Source organism: Sinohyriopsis cumingii, chromosome 13 (genome assembly GCF_028554795.1).
Source record: "Sinohyriopsis cumingii isolate HCF-2022 chromosome 13, ASM2855479v2, whole genome shotgun sequence".
NCBI lineage: Eukaryota > Metazoa > Mollusca > Bivalvia > Unionida > Unionidae > Sinohyriopsis > Sinohyriopsis cumingii.
The window spans coordinates 41,411,249-41,428,186 of NC_142973.1; the positions used below are offsets into that span (position 1 = coordinate 41,411,249).

General features: G+C 34.9%; 1 protein-coding gene across 2 annotated transcripts in view; it reads left to right on the top strand.

The window, feature by feature from the left end:
- LOC149785280 (rho GTPase-activating protein 5-like) overlaps positions 1–16,938 on the top strand; it is a 188,509-nt gene that overhangs the window by 41,845 nt on the left and 129,726 nt on the right. For both annotated transcript variants that reach the window (XM_089979150.1, XM_089979151.1), the window contains exons 4-5: positions 5,848–6,063; positions 12,659–12,949. In XM_089979150.1, the coding sequence (XP_089835276.1) occupies positions 5,848–6,063; positions 12,659–12,949 (507 nt within the window). The remainder of the gene's footprint in view (positions 1–5,847; positions 6,064–12,658; positions 12,950–16,938) is intronic.

The following is a 16,938-nucleotide window of genomic DNA, read 5'->3' on the forward strand; positions in this document are numbered from 1 at the left end:
ATTAATGGTGGAGGAAGAACCCGGGAAAACCCCGGAAAGAACCACCATGCATCTGTTATAAGTGTGGGTATTTTGGTTCGAAAAAGCCGTTATGTGGCATGAAACTTCGCTCAGAATTAACATGAAAGTGACATTCAGTTCACTCTCTACTGTAGCATATTGGGTCACATTATATTATGATGTACTAAACTGTCATTTTGTTGAAGCCACTTTGTAGGTTTTGCATCTATTGCCAGTAATTGGAACGAATGCCCAGTTAAACACTGTTTATTACATCTCACCTTCAGTAATTATCTAATTACAATGCTCTAATTTGAAAGTAAAATAGTTACATTTGTGACAAAAATTTGACATTTGTTTGTGAAAATTGTCAACATGTCACCAGATGGCAACCTTAAAAATCATAGTATGGCAACTAAAAGTGTAATTCACACGTTCTGATTACAAGTAAAAATTATGTTTAGCACTAAAAATGGGGCCCCAAGTGGTCTAAAGCGCTCTCCATTATGGATCACTGCCATCTCACCTCTGCGTGGGTTTGAGTCTCAGGTTCGGCTAATGTAGGTATGTGAAAAAGCTTGCTAGTAGCTTCTCATGGGTCGGTGGTTCTTTCTGGGGTTTTCCCAGGTTCTTCCTCCACCATTGATACTGGCTGCCATGTATAGCCTATTGTGTGTTGAAAAATGGCGTTAAATCCTACAACAACAACAATACTAAAAATATGCAGTCATATAACTTTATCCTATTTCAGTTGCAAAGCTGCTGGTTCCTGCATTAATTTACCATCTTTTCATGTGACTTGTTTCAGTCAAAGGCAATAAGTAACCAGTCTAATTACATGACCTGTGTATTCACCTCAGCTGATTGGTACAAATCTGGAAAATGTGAACATAAAAACAAATTTAGAATAATTACTCTCCAAGAGAAATATTGTCATCTGAAAATCCATAAGTGCAGACTTGGCTAAGGCTTTATTAGTATAACTATCATCAGTGAATTTGAGACCCAGCAGTAAGCAGAGACATCGTTTAGGGAATACCAAAGAGTGTATTTCAGTGGCTAACTTGAGGTTGGAGCAGAAGAAGGCTTTTGACAGTTCTCACAAAGATATTTATATTATTTTTGTTTTAAATTGTTTATTATATTTACTTTTTAATTTGCTCCAGCTAAAATCTTCACCAGAATTTAAAAAAATTTAAAATGGCAGCAACTGTTTTTGATTGCAGTAAATGACTTAAATTATTTGGGTATCAAATTTCATGGATTGGGTAGAAAATGCATATTCATGGGTGTTTATTTTCATGGATTTGTCATTTGAGGAGAAAAAACTCCATTTATAGCCTACCATATGCTTATAAATGGCGTTAAACCCCAAAACAACAACAATAAGATATAAGAACAATGCTTCCTTACTAGCATGCAGGTTCAGTGCTTCCTGCTGTAATTAGGTTCATTAGGTAAGCTATTCATTGGTAATACTTAGCATGAATGGATATCAGAATCAAACAAGATGCCACCAATTATTTGCATGCATGTACTAGCTTAATTCCATTATTTGTATTAAGTCTTGAGTTAGTTTTTAGCTCTAGACCAGAAGCACTTATGGGATTGCCATTCATCTGTTTCAACTTTCTGTTAGCACAAGTTTGTCATTGCTACTCCTAAATTAACTGGAGGCTTGCTATGAAAATTTGCACGTGTTCATCTCAAGGTCTAGTTGGTCTTAAATGAAAATGGTGCTGATCTGATGACTTGAAATCTTGTCATTGCTACTCCTTCTGAATGGATTGCCATAACATGGGGATTCACAGAAAGGCTTCTTATTATGTCTGGTTGGCCATAAAGGAAATTGGTGCCCATCTTGAAAATCATTTTATTGCTTGTTGTTATAGGGTTTAATGCCATTTTTCAGCACAAGATAGGCTATACATGGTGGCCAGTATTAATGATGGAGGAAGAACCAGGGAAAACCCCAGAAAGAACCACCGACCCATGATAAGCTTCCGGCAAGCTTTCTCATATATCCACATTGACCAAGCCTGAGATTCGAACCCCTGCAGACAGAGGTGAGATGGCAGCAATCCATGATGGAAAGCACTTTAGACCACTTGGCCACTTGGGGTCCCCTCATCTTATTGCTACTCCTTTTGAACGGAAATCTTATTGGTCATAAAATATACTCTTCAGCCAATCCTATGGGGCAAACAGGACCAAATTTTAAATGTTTCATTTTGATAACAAATTAGTTATGGATCAAAGCTATAGTATCATATCTTCAATAAAATAAGTCAGAAGATAATTGTAAACTATCCTTTCAAAGTATTGCATGTCAGATCATTGCAGTCATTTACTTGTATCTCGCGTAACAGGCCAGACACTTATGTACTTGATTCTTTTATTATTTGGATAATAATTAAGGTTAATGAATTAAACTACATAATGAATATAAGCAGCATCAGCAGCACCATATGTATGGTTAAGATGTGTATAAAATGCGTACATTTATCATGTACTCATAATCCATCAAGAAACAACTTCAAGCATTACATTAGGAATTTACAAATATTGTCATGTGAAACATTTTTTTTGTATGTTTTTTAAGATGTTAGTGACAGTTTGCAATTAGGACAAAACACCAAAAGATACATCATTGTTTTATGCTCCATTAAATTGGTATTAAAACTTTATTAGGGTAGAAAATACAACTCCTGCAACAATGATGGACAATTTTTTTTAACACTTCTCTATTGAAAATTCATAAAATATTTGGGAGCCTGTAATTTAAAGGTTTGTTGCTGGAAGTATCTACACCATATCTGTTAATTTGTTTTAAGCTTCATTACCCGATAATTTACCAACAGGAAAAATTTGGCTACCAATGGAAATTCTGATGTAACCTGGAAACGGAAATAGTTATGTAGAATGTATTCGTTATTTACAGTTGGGTCTTTAATGTAATAGTACACGTATGTACTTTAAAATATTGATATAATCCTATTTTGTTGCATTATTTTCGTTTGCAGTATATAATCTTGATTTTTTATGCACCGTATGACTTTTATGTATGCTCCATAGTATGCCAACTTGCTTAGAGTGATTTCTGAATTAAGAACTTGATGTCAAAGGAAACTTTGGTTCTTACTGTTGTTATGATGCTGCTGTTCCTGTAAAGTCTCTTTTACAGTATTCAATCAGTGTAAATTCTCTCAAAATCTGATTTTAAGCAGAGAAATATTATTTTGTGTAACTTATCTAGTTGATGGACAAGAATCACATTACTGCCAATTCTGTTCAATAAATGTTACACGAGATGCACATCTGTTAATTAGAAGTAATCAAATTATATACAGTCAATATTGTAAATGCTGTAGTTATTTCAGTTTAATTCAGTGCATGCAGGTGCTATCCTCTTAAAGTAATACACAGGAATCAGTAAATAGTAATCAAGTTTTATGACTGCCGTCTTTGTTCTGTGTATGTTACTTGATTTACACACAATTTTGTCAGAAATAACAGTTTTGATTGTATTGCAGAAAAGACAAAATGTCAATATAAAAATTTTGATTGTACTGCAAAAAGATCAAGTGTCCATATTAAGGCTGCTTTTAGGCATGTCACTAGTATAAATTGGTATTAAATTCCAGTCATGTTTCTTAACATTACAGCTGTTTGTACACAACAATGCAACAAGGAAAAACAGTTCCGGTACATAAATGTTTTGTGAGGCTGGTTTTGATGTCAGTCATAAACGACCATCTGGAGAGTGCTGAGAAAATACTGGTGTTTCCTCACTGAATTCTTTCATTTTATTGGTCACCATGTCATGTATTTGTAATTAAAGATAAATAATTTATTTTAAGTCTATTTTCTACCCTTTTGAAGAATTCTTTTATTTTGTCACATATCACATAACTTACTCGTTCATGTAACAGTCATGTAACATCCTTACGAACATCCTTGGCAAGCATTCTGATCATCTGTAAACAATCTCTAATCAGTTACATGATGGTTTTTTATAACAGGACAGCACGTGTGCAGACTGAATGTTGTGTGCAACTTTTTGGGTTTTCTGTAAAAATAGAACCCAACATTTTACTGACATAATGGTGAAAACGGACAGACGTGCATAGTTTGTCTGTAAATTCTTAAATTTGTCAAATGTTAACTATCAAAAAGTATTTAAATTTTCTTTATTCAAACACAATATAAAATGACTCCACAATGCGCATCTTACTATTTAATTTGGGGCCCCAAGTGGCCGAGTGGTCTAAAGTGCTCTCTGTTAGGAATCACTGCCATCTCACCTCTGTCTGCGTGGGTTTGAGTCTCGGATTCGGCTAATGTGGGTATGTGAGAAAGCTTGCCAGTAGCTTCTCGTGGGTCGGTGGTTCTTTTCAGGGTTTTCCCAGGTTCTTCCTCCACCATTAATACTGACCGCCATGTATAGCCTATTGTGTGCTGAAAAATGGCATTAAACCCTACAACAACAACTATTTAATTTAAAGAAAGTATTATGACAGGGCAAGTTGACAGGATAATATGACTGTGTGGGACATCATGCTATGTGTCTGCAACATGATGCCCCAGTGCTAGGCATCACTATTAACTGCCACACTGCAGACATGACAGCGATATGACTGAAAAATTGTTAAAGCTACATCAAAAATCCAAATCACACACACACACACTATATGTACCTTTGACTTAGGTATATTCCATAAAGAAATTCCATTAAGAATGCATAATCTACATCATTTAACATGTGAATTTTTAGGCATGAGATCTCCAGAGATGAAAGATTTCAAGATGGAACATAAAATGCCCTTGTAGGTGCTAAACCAGTTTGATCTTTGAACATCAACACAATACACATGTACAGTTTTCAGCAAAATTTAGTTGCCAGGCCTCAGTTGATGATTTATATTTTGTCTTGAGTGGACCATATTAGCAGCTGATAACTGTTCAGTATGTACCAAAAATTGCACTCTCAAGAGAGAACAAGATGCATTAGGGGTCTCAAGCGCAAGTTTTCTTTGTTATGGGAATGTAACACATTGTATAATGGATGCTGCATGAGACTTTTGTTTTGTAAACATGGACTATTATAATTATTTGCTTATTGATCTCTGTGATACTGTCGTGATACAGTTTGTACTGAGGGCAGTTATTGCGATACACATCTCAATACAATAAAGGCTGGTGCCACCCAATTGTAATAGAGATGAGGTGGTATTGTACTCGTCACATATTGGACGTGGATACTTGAAGGGTGAACCTTGAACAGAGCGTGTACACTGATACTCTGCTAGTGTCCACTGACATGGGAACATTCCTATAGAGTGTATTGACTTGTACCCAGTGGTTTTTGATGTGAACTCGATGAAGAATCTTCATGGTCATGTTCCAGCAGAGAAAATATTGGAGTTTTTGCGAGAATGCAGTTTATATAAGACAAATTGACAGTTTTATTAAGGATTTGTCCATTTGTTGCCTTGATATTTTTATTTATTTTGTATACATTTTTCAGAATTTTGACATATGTACCTTTTATTGTATAGTACTGCAAGTTTAAGTCGGCAATTTACAGCCAGTATTGTACTGATGTGCCATTAAACACTCCTGATAAACTACTGGTACTTGTAGCATGCGACCCAAAATGCCAGATTACTTAGAGAAGAGTTTAATCAAAGGTTAAACCCAGTTGGAATGTCCTCAGCCTTTTTCATCATATGTTAGAAAAATACAGACGTAAATAGTGATTATTTTGAACTTTCCTTAATCCTTTGCTTATTATGTCTTAATAACTTCATTCATTCATTATTAATACTGAATAATTGTATTTTTCAGATCATGGACAAGTTGTCAGAATTACATCCGACAGGATGAGAATTTCAACGACTACTTTGTTGAGGTGTGTGAGGCTGGAATGAGCTGGAAGTACACTGACTTCGTGGATGATTATCAGGAAACTCGCCTTCCATTTGATTTCCTTTCCTCACCAGAAGCTGAGAATAGCTTCCGAAATCATGTTAATGCCTTACAGGCTGCACGCCGAAAAGAAGAGTAAGCATTCAAGACAAAATATTTTAAACTTAATTTCAATGATAGCTAATCTACTACAGGTTCTAACAACCTTCATCTCACACTTCTAGCATGCATGTAGATTTTGGTTTTAGGTTGTCTCTTAGGTGGATGATAAAGGATTCTTTGAAGAAAAAAAAACATTAATCTAGATTGGTCAAGATATTACCTGGCATATTCTAGAATTGATATTGAACCCAGTACAACATTATGTGCCAAGCAAGCATATTGCATCTGTGCTATTTAGTCCCTTAGTCAGTCAATACAAGGCTGTTCTTCAAATTCTTTGCTGTTTTCAGGTTGGTCTATCAAAATAACTGCAACATACTTTTTCTCCTCACACATAAAATTGTTTAATTTTGTGTGCACAGATATCTGTGTTGAATGTTTAGAATTGTTTAAAATTATTCATCAAGATTCCAGCCACAACCCATCTACAGAGGTCAAACTAGGTCTGGACTTGAGGGAGAAGTCACTTCTCTCAGCTAGAGGAACAGGGAAAACTTTCTCAGTCTTAAGGAGATGTGACAGACCCAAACCCAGTGAATTAATACTACTGCTACTTCTAAATATCTTGTAATAGTGTAAGATGCAATTTTTAGTTCACTCAGCCATAAGGCCAAGTGAGCTTATGGTATGGCCCAGTTTTGTCCATTTTGTGTCATGTGTTGTCCATTGTGAAATGTGCATTGTTTGCCAACAGCAGTTGCTTGTTACTCTGGATTCCATGTTTCCAATCCAATTCCAATTAAATTTGGAATCAGGGTTTAGGTTATAATAATCTCATTCAAGTTTGATGATAGTGAAGTCTGTGAATATATTAGGTTGTTTTTGCACCTGATTGGCTAACAGTGTTAGCTTTCATAAGTCATATTTTGATCAACTTTTGGAATATTTGCTTATATCATCAGGCTCTCAAATGAGTTTAAAAACGAGTGAGATCCGTGAATATTAATGAGGTGATCTTGTAACTGTTTGGTATAGCTTGTTACCACTATGGAAGCCATATTTATGATATGATTTTAATCAAACTTGAAATATGGACTTGTATCAAGATTTTGCATGTTTTGCTCTTGCATGGGATCCATGCGTAATAATGAGGTAATCTTACATCTGATTTACTGAGCTTGTTACCACTCTTAAAGCCATCATTTTCATTGGTTGGGTTTAATTGGATTAAGTCTGGAATATGGCCTTACATCATCAGTGTCCGAGGAAATTTTGAAAATAAGTGGAATCTGCAATGTAGTGATCTTTCATCTGATATCTGACTGGCTGAGGGCTGTTCCATTTAAACATACCCCGGGGGGGATGGGGGGAAGGCACATTCAAAAATGGGTGACCAGTCATAGCAGTGAATTTTGGACACCCATGCCCATGCATAGAAGCAAATTTTGGAAATTCATTACCATGCATACAAATTACTTTAATAGAAGTGAATTATATGTTGATTAATTTTTATTATTTGTTGTTGTTGTTGTTGTTGTAGGGTTTAACGCCATTTTTCAGCACACGATAGGCTATACATGGCTGCCAGTATTAATGGTGGAGGAAGAACCCGGGAAAACCCCGGAAAGAACCACCGACCCACGAGAAGCTACTGGCAAGCTTTCTCACATACCCACATTAGCTGAATCCGAGACTTGAACCCACGCAGACAGAGGTGAGATGGCAGTGATCCGTAACGGAGAATGCTTTAGACCACTCGGCCACTCGGGGCCCCTTTTATTATTTGTAACTTGAATAGAAGTATTAAACTTAATAGTCAGAAATAAAATATAATGGATCTAATCAATATTTATAATTAAAAATAATATGATAAATAAAAAACGTTTTGTGAATAGCAATAATAAAATGAGCTGTTCATTTTTGATCAACCGGGTATTTATGGTTTTCAAGTTTAAGGACGAAACATTGCCTTGACAGTTTATTTTGGATTAAAAGCACAATATTTACATAGTTTAAGATCCATATGATTAACAGCTCCTAAATAATAGTACCAAGAAATTATATATGAAATTTGATAGCAGGGCCATACATGTAAGTTTTAAAAATTATTTTCAAGTTAGACAAGATAATATGTATTTTATATGAAGGGATTAAAGAAATTTTAAAAACCACAAGATGCCTGAATTGCTTTTATTTTCTGTAAACATGGAAAATGTTCCCCAACAGACTGAGAACATGCAGCTTTAATTGTCTTATATAAAGATGACACATGTCTCATATCACACCTTTTACACACAGTATCATTGGATACTCAGCCAACCCATTTGAAGTTTTTACATGTTTATATGTTCAAACAAACATTACAAAACAAAAACATTACCATACTATATATATATATATATATATATATATATATATATATATATATATATATATATATATATATATATATATATATACGGTTGTTGTCTTTCCCAGGCCTTATTGTTGTATCTTGCCTTAATTAGTCAAATATTACACCTGTGCAATTTTCAACCACACAAAACTTATTGGAACAGCAGATGCATGTAGGTCAGAAACCAAAAACAATTCCACAAAACAGTTTTCCGATGACAAAGAGTAATATTTGGAAATATGGTAGTTTTTTTACAAGGTCGACATATTTTGTAGAACCATAAAAACCATTATTTTCACAGTGATTTGTGAATAATTTGTCCAATTTTCAATAATTTATCATTTAATATCTAAACTTTGCTGTCTTCAAATCAGTGAGAATGCAGAGATATTGTTTTAGAGGAAATATTTCAAAACTCGTGACTTCTCTATGAATGTTTACATTAACTGGCCGGAATTGGTCTTTTATCTTACAACTCACAGCAGATTTAAGTAACAGTAACAGTGCATTATTTATGGAGAGTACCAAACTGTATTTGGCCAGCCAATGGCAAACCCACAGTGAGTAATAAGATAAGAACAACATGCTGGGAACCAGTCCATTTCCGGCTTACATAGAAAAGTGTGAACTTTTCAAATAAATTCACAGGAAGCATTCAAACACATGTACCATCCACCATTTTTAATATTGGTCTTTGGTCACTTTTTGAAAATTCTTGACCTCATGTTATTTCATGCTGAACGTTGCATTTTTTTACATATGGTTATATATAAATGTGTCGTGAACATTCAGCTTCATGAATAAATTCACTTTTTCTATGTTCCATGTACTTCTGAATACTTTCTGTGCCTTTTTATCACACGCCCCCTAACATTTTTGCCGTCGAGTCTTTAACCTCAAAAACATATTACACAACAAAAGTTGTACAAATATTTTGTAATAAGTTTGGTATAATGAATGACAGTACATCTGTATAATCCGATTCCTTGGTATAAACGTCTGCCTTTTCATACAATCATTTTCGTGTGTTTTTGAACCCAAATTATGTCATATTGCTGTCATTGTTTACATTTTGTACGTACCCATGTGCCGGGAAGAGTTACCATTCTTGTTGGCATGGGTGACCTTTGAAAAAGTCGTAATTCGTGGGTTTCCCACAAATATTCGCACACATTTTACCATTATTCTCGTAAAAAGAACTACAGAGTATTTAAAAAGTAGGCGTAGGTGAGCGTATATGGTCGTTTATTTAGATTTCCAGCGTTTTGAAAAATTCATTTTTCGTTTTTTTTTCCCCCCGCTGAATACATTGTAGAAATGGCCCAATGTCATATACACTAAATATAGACATTTGACCTTTCAACCATGAATACATTCGGATGTAATAGTGTCGGCTTTTTACATATTAAAGTGGAGAAAGTACTGGGTGTAATGACGTTGACATTTTGAGAAAATGTTAATCTTGATCGCCAGTGCCCTCTAGCAGCATCCCCTGTTGCTACTAACTATTGAAGAATCAACGCTGATATTTTAAGCTAAACTGCGCGTAGCGTAATAAATTTGGTAGAAATGTTTCGCTCAGGCATTAAGTAGGTGCGATCATGGCCATGTCGAGCTATAGCGTGGGGAAAATGGCCTGGCATTCCATAAATGTATAACAGTACGTCAAAGTTTTAGTATGCATACAAAGTCGAATGCCTGTCAGAGCAAAACATAGGTACCAAAATTATTATGTTACGTGCAGTTTAGCTTAAAAGGTCATGTGAAGTCGCGTGAGAAAGTGCGCAATCCGGTTTATTTCAAGGTCGTGTTTTTTTTCTCGGAAGCACGTACTTGTCATACAAATAGTTCTAACCAATCAAATGGAAGCTAAGAGAAGGGGACTTTTTCCAAGTTTGTGGAGATTCAAATGTACGATTTTCAAACTTAATTCTGAGGCTGAAGAATGTCTCAACCTTGTATCTGTCTATCGTCAAGTTCTCACCTCTAAAAGTCAGCCATATCCCCACATCTTCGACAGACCACATGTTGCATTGTATTTCTGTCGCCATTTTATGTTATGTTCTAAATATTCGGCTGCAGCATCCTTACCATATATGGCTACAGCCGAAGACTTCCGGATATCCACGTTCCCACTGTTTCCGTATTTCTGTTACAATTCATCGAGAAAATGGCGATTTAGTTTATATTTTTCCCACGAATTACGATGAGTAAACCGCAATGACGTTATTTTTGTTAAGGGGGGGGTACAGAAGAGAAAACAAACACAACGGTGGCATTATAGAAACATATTATTAAAATAAAATAGGCACCACCGATAGAAGCATTTTTTCTTTTGATATGACATGGCACAGAAGTGATTATTGTTTATTGATGACCATGCATGGAAGTTTTTTATTTTGCCGTCCGTGGGGTAGTGGTATGTTTAAATGGAATAGCCCTGAGCATATTACCACTCTTGAAGCCATATTTATCATTCATTGGGTTTATTATCATCAAGATCATGGACGACTTTGATAATGAACAATAGACTGCGTCTTAATAATGCCTCAACCGTTACAAAGAATTTGTATCAGGATATCATTAAACGGGTAAAATCAACATAGTATAAGGTTTGGGGGATATTCTAGATAGGTTGTGTTCTCACGTTGCTACACAAGTCTGCTTATTGAAAGTTATGAGCCAGGTGAGCAATATGAGGCCCACTTGGTCATCTTGTTTCATATGTAGATTTCTACCACACTGCTGCTCGTTTACTAGAGTTCTTCCTTGTAGAAACTTATTCATAACCCTATCCCTGTGAATCTTTAAAGAATTGAATGGAATAGGAATGCTTTCATTAATTTTCTTTTTACAAAATTTTATTCCAAATTTAAATTAAGTATTAAAGAGTAGATTTTTCTTCTCTATTTATTTTCCTATATCAGCAATAATATTCGGTAGTATATTATGAGATTCTGCATTCTAGTAGTAACTTTAAAAATAAATAGGTCACTCATTTAGTGGGTGATTAAATGTAAGGAGGTTCCTTTTCCACTTGAATTTTCTTCCATAAAACACATATTCTAGTGTAACATTATGTTCAGTATTAGTATGACTTACCAGAAGGTCATGCACTAAAGTACTACTTAAAGTCTCACTCAAAATTAGGTAGACTCAGGGTCCAAGGCAACATTGTTGTCACCCAGTAAATCCACTTCACACAGTAGTATGTGCCCTGTATCTATATACCTATCTGCTCATCACACAGTAAAGCAAGATTGCAAAATAATTCTGGCTTAAACATTGATGTTGTCTGTCATTGTCCATCCATGTGGCATCAACATTCTGGTTTGAGAGTGTGTTGATATCTCTCAGACATTATTTTAGATTTGCACAAGTGGGAATATATATGTATCACAGAGTATTATACCTTTCAATAAAAGTTGGGTCACTGTGACCTATATGTCATGGTCTGGTGATTTTAGTGCAGCTTTCCATTTAGCTCTTTTACTCGGGCACTTTTCCCTATGGAGTCACATAACTTTTTACTGCATCAGGTGAAGTACTTGAGCAATCAGTGATAAGTTGTCACTGTGACCTATATTTCATGGTTCATTAATTTGTGCTCATATTTATACATTGTAACCCCACTATAGCACACTCTGTTATAAAATGAATTCAGACATAACATGATCATGGCATGGCTCCCGAAATTTTTCAGCAGACATCAAATATGGCTGCCACAATGAACATATTAAAAATCTTGTTCCTAAATGAAAATGATGCCAGTCTTATAACCAATATCACTGCCAAAGCAGCTAATATGAAATTATTATCACTCAAGAATATCAGAGACAGTTTCAACGCTCAGCATTTAATGAGAAGAAATGGTATTATCTTGAATTCCTGGAAATTCTTTTCAGACAGCCGAGTTTTTCAAACCATTTGAGGGACTCTTGCTCATTTATAAGGCATCATGTTCTAAAAAGTAGGCACTATTGACTAAGGAAAAGAAGTTAGCAGTTTGGAGGTCTGTCTTTGTCATTGTTGTCATGTTTTTGGTTGCTTTGCGTGTCCCTGCCATTAAAGGTTTGTTGTATCTATTGGATGGCAACTTGTGAGATGGGCTAGCATCCCATCGAGGGAAAAGAATATCATTTTTGTAGTACTTTGAATTGAAATTCCTGCATGTATTGGAGCACCATGACTCATTCGTTACTAATATTCTTACTTATTAATTTTTGTTTTCAGGTTAAAGGAAGAATTCCGTAAATTATTAGAAAAACACATAGACATTCCTGGAGCACCTCTTAGTGATACATATACTCATTTTGTGGGAAAGGAGTGTTATACAGGACTTGCTGAACATGAGAGGCAACAGGTGTATGATGAACATCAACGGGAACTTCGGTATAATACTAAACACGAGTTCCAGGAACTTTTATGGGAAAGACCTGAAGTCTTTCGTAGTTTAAACCTCAATCAGTGTTTAACAGAAGATGATCTCAATGTCATTTATAATTCTTTAAATGATGACCAAAGGTAAATGAGATGCCATTTTATTAGATTTTATCATGTGGATAGCAAGACATAGGTGTTATTGTTAAAGCAATGACAGCGATGTCAGCAGTGATAAGATTCTGTGTTGAAATGTTTGATTGTCACATAACTTACACATTAGGTACTTTATTCAACTAAGAATCAGAATTACATACTCAGTTCAACTTAAAATCTGAATTAGGTGCTCAGTTAAAATCTGATAAAAATCTGGTCCAATATTACTGTATGTTGAAAGATGTACTCTGATGGGCAAAATTTGCATTAGCAGCATTATCATAATGCTGTTTACAGTGTGATGCTGTTCATCTCAGGTATGTATGATTTACTGTTTGGTTTGTGTGCATTTTCATAATGTTGTTTACAGTGTATGATACTGTTTTACTCAGATATGCTTGATTTACTGTTTTGTTTGTGTGCATTATCATAATGCTGTTTACAGTGTCATGCTGTTTTACTCAAAATATGCTTGATTTACTGTTGTGTTTGTCTTGGCAGCATTATGATGATGCTGTTTACAGGTGTGATATTGTTCATCTCAGATATGCTTGATTTACTGTTTTGTTTGTGTTGGCAACATTGTCATAATGATGTACTTGGATATGCTAGGTTTCTTTTCTCATACGTGTTATCACAGGCAAGATACTGTGTTCTGCATAACCTATTTTATTGTTCTTTTTTGTGCTTTGATAAGTGCTAATATGGAGGCAGTCTGCTGGTAAGCATGGATTCTTTGAAAATGAGTGATATTGTGTATCATTTTTGTAAAATTTTTTAGATTTATACCCAGATATTAGCCACTGATCACATTTTGCAAATGTAATTTCTTCGTTTAACAGGTTGCTTGGCAAGTTATGCAGCATATTTTGTACGTACTCAGTTATAAGTTGACTCCAACTGCAAACAACATAAACCCAGATATTCCATCACATAATCTGCTGGCAGATCAGGGTCTGTGTTGTTTGTTCTACTAATTACTCCTACCAAACTGCATTGATGAAGATTGGCTAGTGCATTATGTGATGGCAGATCTGGGTCTTTGTAATTTATAAGTGAGTACATGAGGTACATATATTTAATGTTTGTAAAGCCTATGAAGGTGGAAAAGTGATACATAGCAGTCACTTTTCTAGATTTTTGTTGAGGTTTTTGTTCAGGATTTTTATTTGCAAACATGTCCTTTTCGACTCTTTGATGTGTTCTGTTTACTCCTATGATGTCTTATAATAAAGCTAAGGCAATTCATTCAGCGACACACTCACATTTCCCTTTGATCTTGGGAAGAAGTAAACAAGGTTTACAGCAGTGCCTTGAGCTGTAAACATGTATTCTCTAATATTGTTGATCATGCTGTTTCAGCTTGCATTTTCATAATAGAGTGCCAAGTCTTATCTTATCTCAGTACTTTTGAACAAAAAAGGCTGTACATGAGGCACAGCCTTAAAGTAATAAACTTGATCTTTTACATAAATATCTTTTGCCACAACTGCATCCCATTGATTGAGTTGTATGGTGAGTGATTTTATGGCCTCCCATTGTAGGAAGAGCTATCAATATTTTATTCCTGTTTTGTAGGGAATGGTCTAACATTGTGTTGGTTACATAGTTGTATGCATGCACAATTTTTTTATATGACCACCAAAAGGCAGAGTGTATTGTATTATGCGATCTCTGTCTGTTACCAGTTTCATTTCTGTTTAGTGCTACAAGTTCTCCATCATCTACAGTTATCAATCTTCAAAAGATCAAAGGACAAGATCGTGGACTAAAAGAAAAAAACTTATTTCTTCACTATATCTTCAGATCTCTACCATCAGCAGTTATGAAACTTTGTGGATAGCTTGTACTTGTGTCAGTTTTGGGGTCAAAAGGTCAGGGTGGCATACTGCAAGGAAAAAATGGTTACTTCACAATAACATTATTTCTACATCATGGATGTGGACCCAGCTTTGAGGTTGACTTGCTCTTACAGTAAGGAAACAGCCAGTTTAATTGTGGGTCAAAAGGTCCAATGTCAAGATCACTGAGACTTAAAGAAGAAAAATGGTTTCTGCACACAAAACTAATGGTATGGGCCTGCAGAGTGATCTGCCCTTCATTCATCCATCAACAGTTGCTTCTTATCAATATGAAGGCCATGTTTTTAATCCAACGCAGTGGAAGTCAGATATCAATCATATTTTGATCAGACTTAGAATATGGGCTTATATCATTAAGATCTTGAATGAATTTGACAATGAGTGAGAACCATTCATATCAATGAGGTTATCTTGCATCTGATTTACTGAGCTTGTTACTGCTCTGGAAGCGATATATTTTATCTGAGTTTAATTAGACTTTAAATATTTGCTAATATGATCTAGATCTCACACAAGTTTGATAATGCACAGAACTCTTGCATATTAATGGCTTTATCATGTATGTGATTGGGCGATCTTGTTATCTTTCTGGAGACTGATTATGTGATAAAACATGGTAAATATGATTATATCGTCATGATCTCAGATGAATACAATTATGAACATGAACAAGAAACGTGCATATTAATGATGTGGTATGGGCCCTTTTTTTGGCAGATCTTGCTAATACTTTGGAGACTTTCTAATCAAATTGTTATCAGACTTGGTAAATGGCTGATAACATCGATATATAATGTGTTTTATTATGAGTGAGATCTATGCATATTAATGAAGCAAGCATATGATGGCTGAGCAGCTTGTAAGCACTCATGGCTATTTCTGACACAGATTTAATCAGACTTGGTAAACAGGCTAATATCATCAAGATCTTGGGTTATTTTCTGATTTTCTGTGTGACCTATGCATATTTATGAGGCAATATCACATCTGGTTGAGCTTTTTAAAACATAGAGACTATTGATTTTAGTAGGATTTTGATCAGACTTGGTAAAGATGCTTAAAGCATTAAGATTTTGGTTGAATTTGACCATGAGTAAATTTCTTGCATAGTAATAATATGATCTTGCATCTTATTTGCTGGGCTTGTGAACACTAGCAGGTTTTAATCAAACTAGCCGAATAGTTTTATATTATCAACATGTTTAATGAGTTTGATTTACTGCAAGATCTATACACATTAATGAGGTAATCTTTTGACTGATTAATTATGCTGGTTTGCAACTTTGGACAATGAATTTTAATTGGAATTAACTCCAGCTTTATAATTAGGCCATATTATCATTGCCTTTGTCAGGTCCGACATTAAGTGTTGTTGTTGTTGGGTTTAATGCCTTTTTTGAGCACAAGATAGGCTATATATGGCAGCCAGTAAAAATGGTGGAGGAAGAACTCGGGGGAAAACCCGGGAAAGAACCACCAACCACTCCCCCAAGATTAATTGAGATCTGCATATATTAATAACATATCTTGCATCTGATTTACTGGGCTTGTTGCCTCTCAAGATCTAGAAGTTTAATTTTTAATACAATTTTTATAAAACTCGGTAAATGGGTTTATATCATCAAAATATTGGACAATTTAAGCTAAGTCCAAGAGATCATGCATACTGAATATGCCTTTATCTTTAGAAACATTTTTTTCCCAGACTATTATAAAAAAGATCATTTCAGCATGGTTTAAAGTTTTAGAAAAAGTTTACATAGATTCTGTTTTTGCAATTCTAGAAATGTGGGCTTAGTGAATTAATCAACTGTTATGTTTTGTAATCCATTTGGGAGATGTGTTTAGGCTCACTTGTGACTCTTGTTTCTCTCAGTGTCACTTTCTAAAATTAGCATAGCTAAGAGGCGTTAAGCTATTAAATGTTGGTAATTGGAAGCGTGCTGTAAATCACAATTTTACAAGCACTTTATTTTTGCATATTTCAAGGAGACTTCTATTATATGGGAATTTTGACTAACACTGGTTTTTGAAGTGCAGTTGACATTCTTGAGTTCATCATGTTGAATTAGTCAATCAGTCATAAAGACTTAATGCTGTGGACACATTGAAATC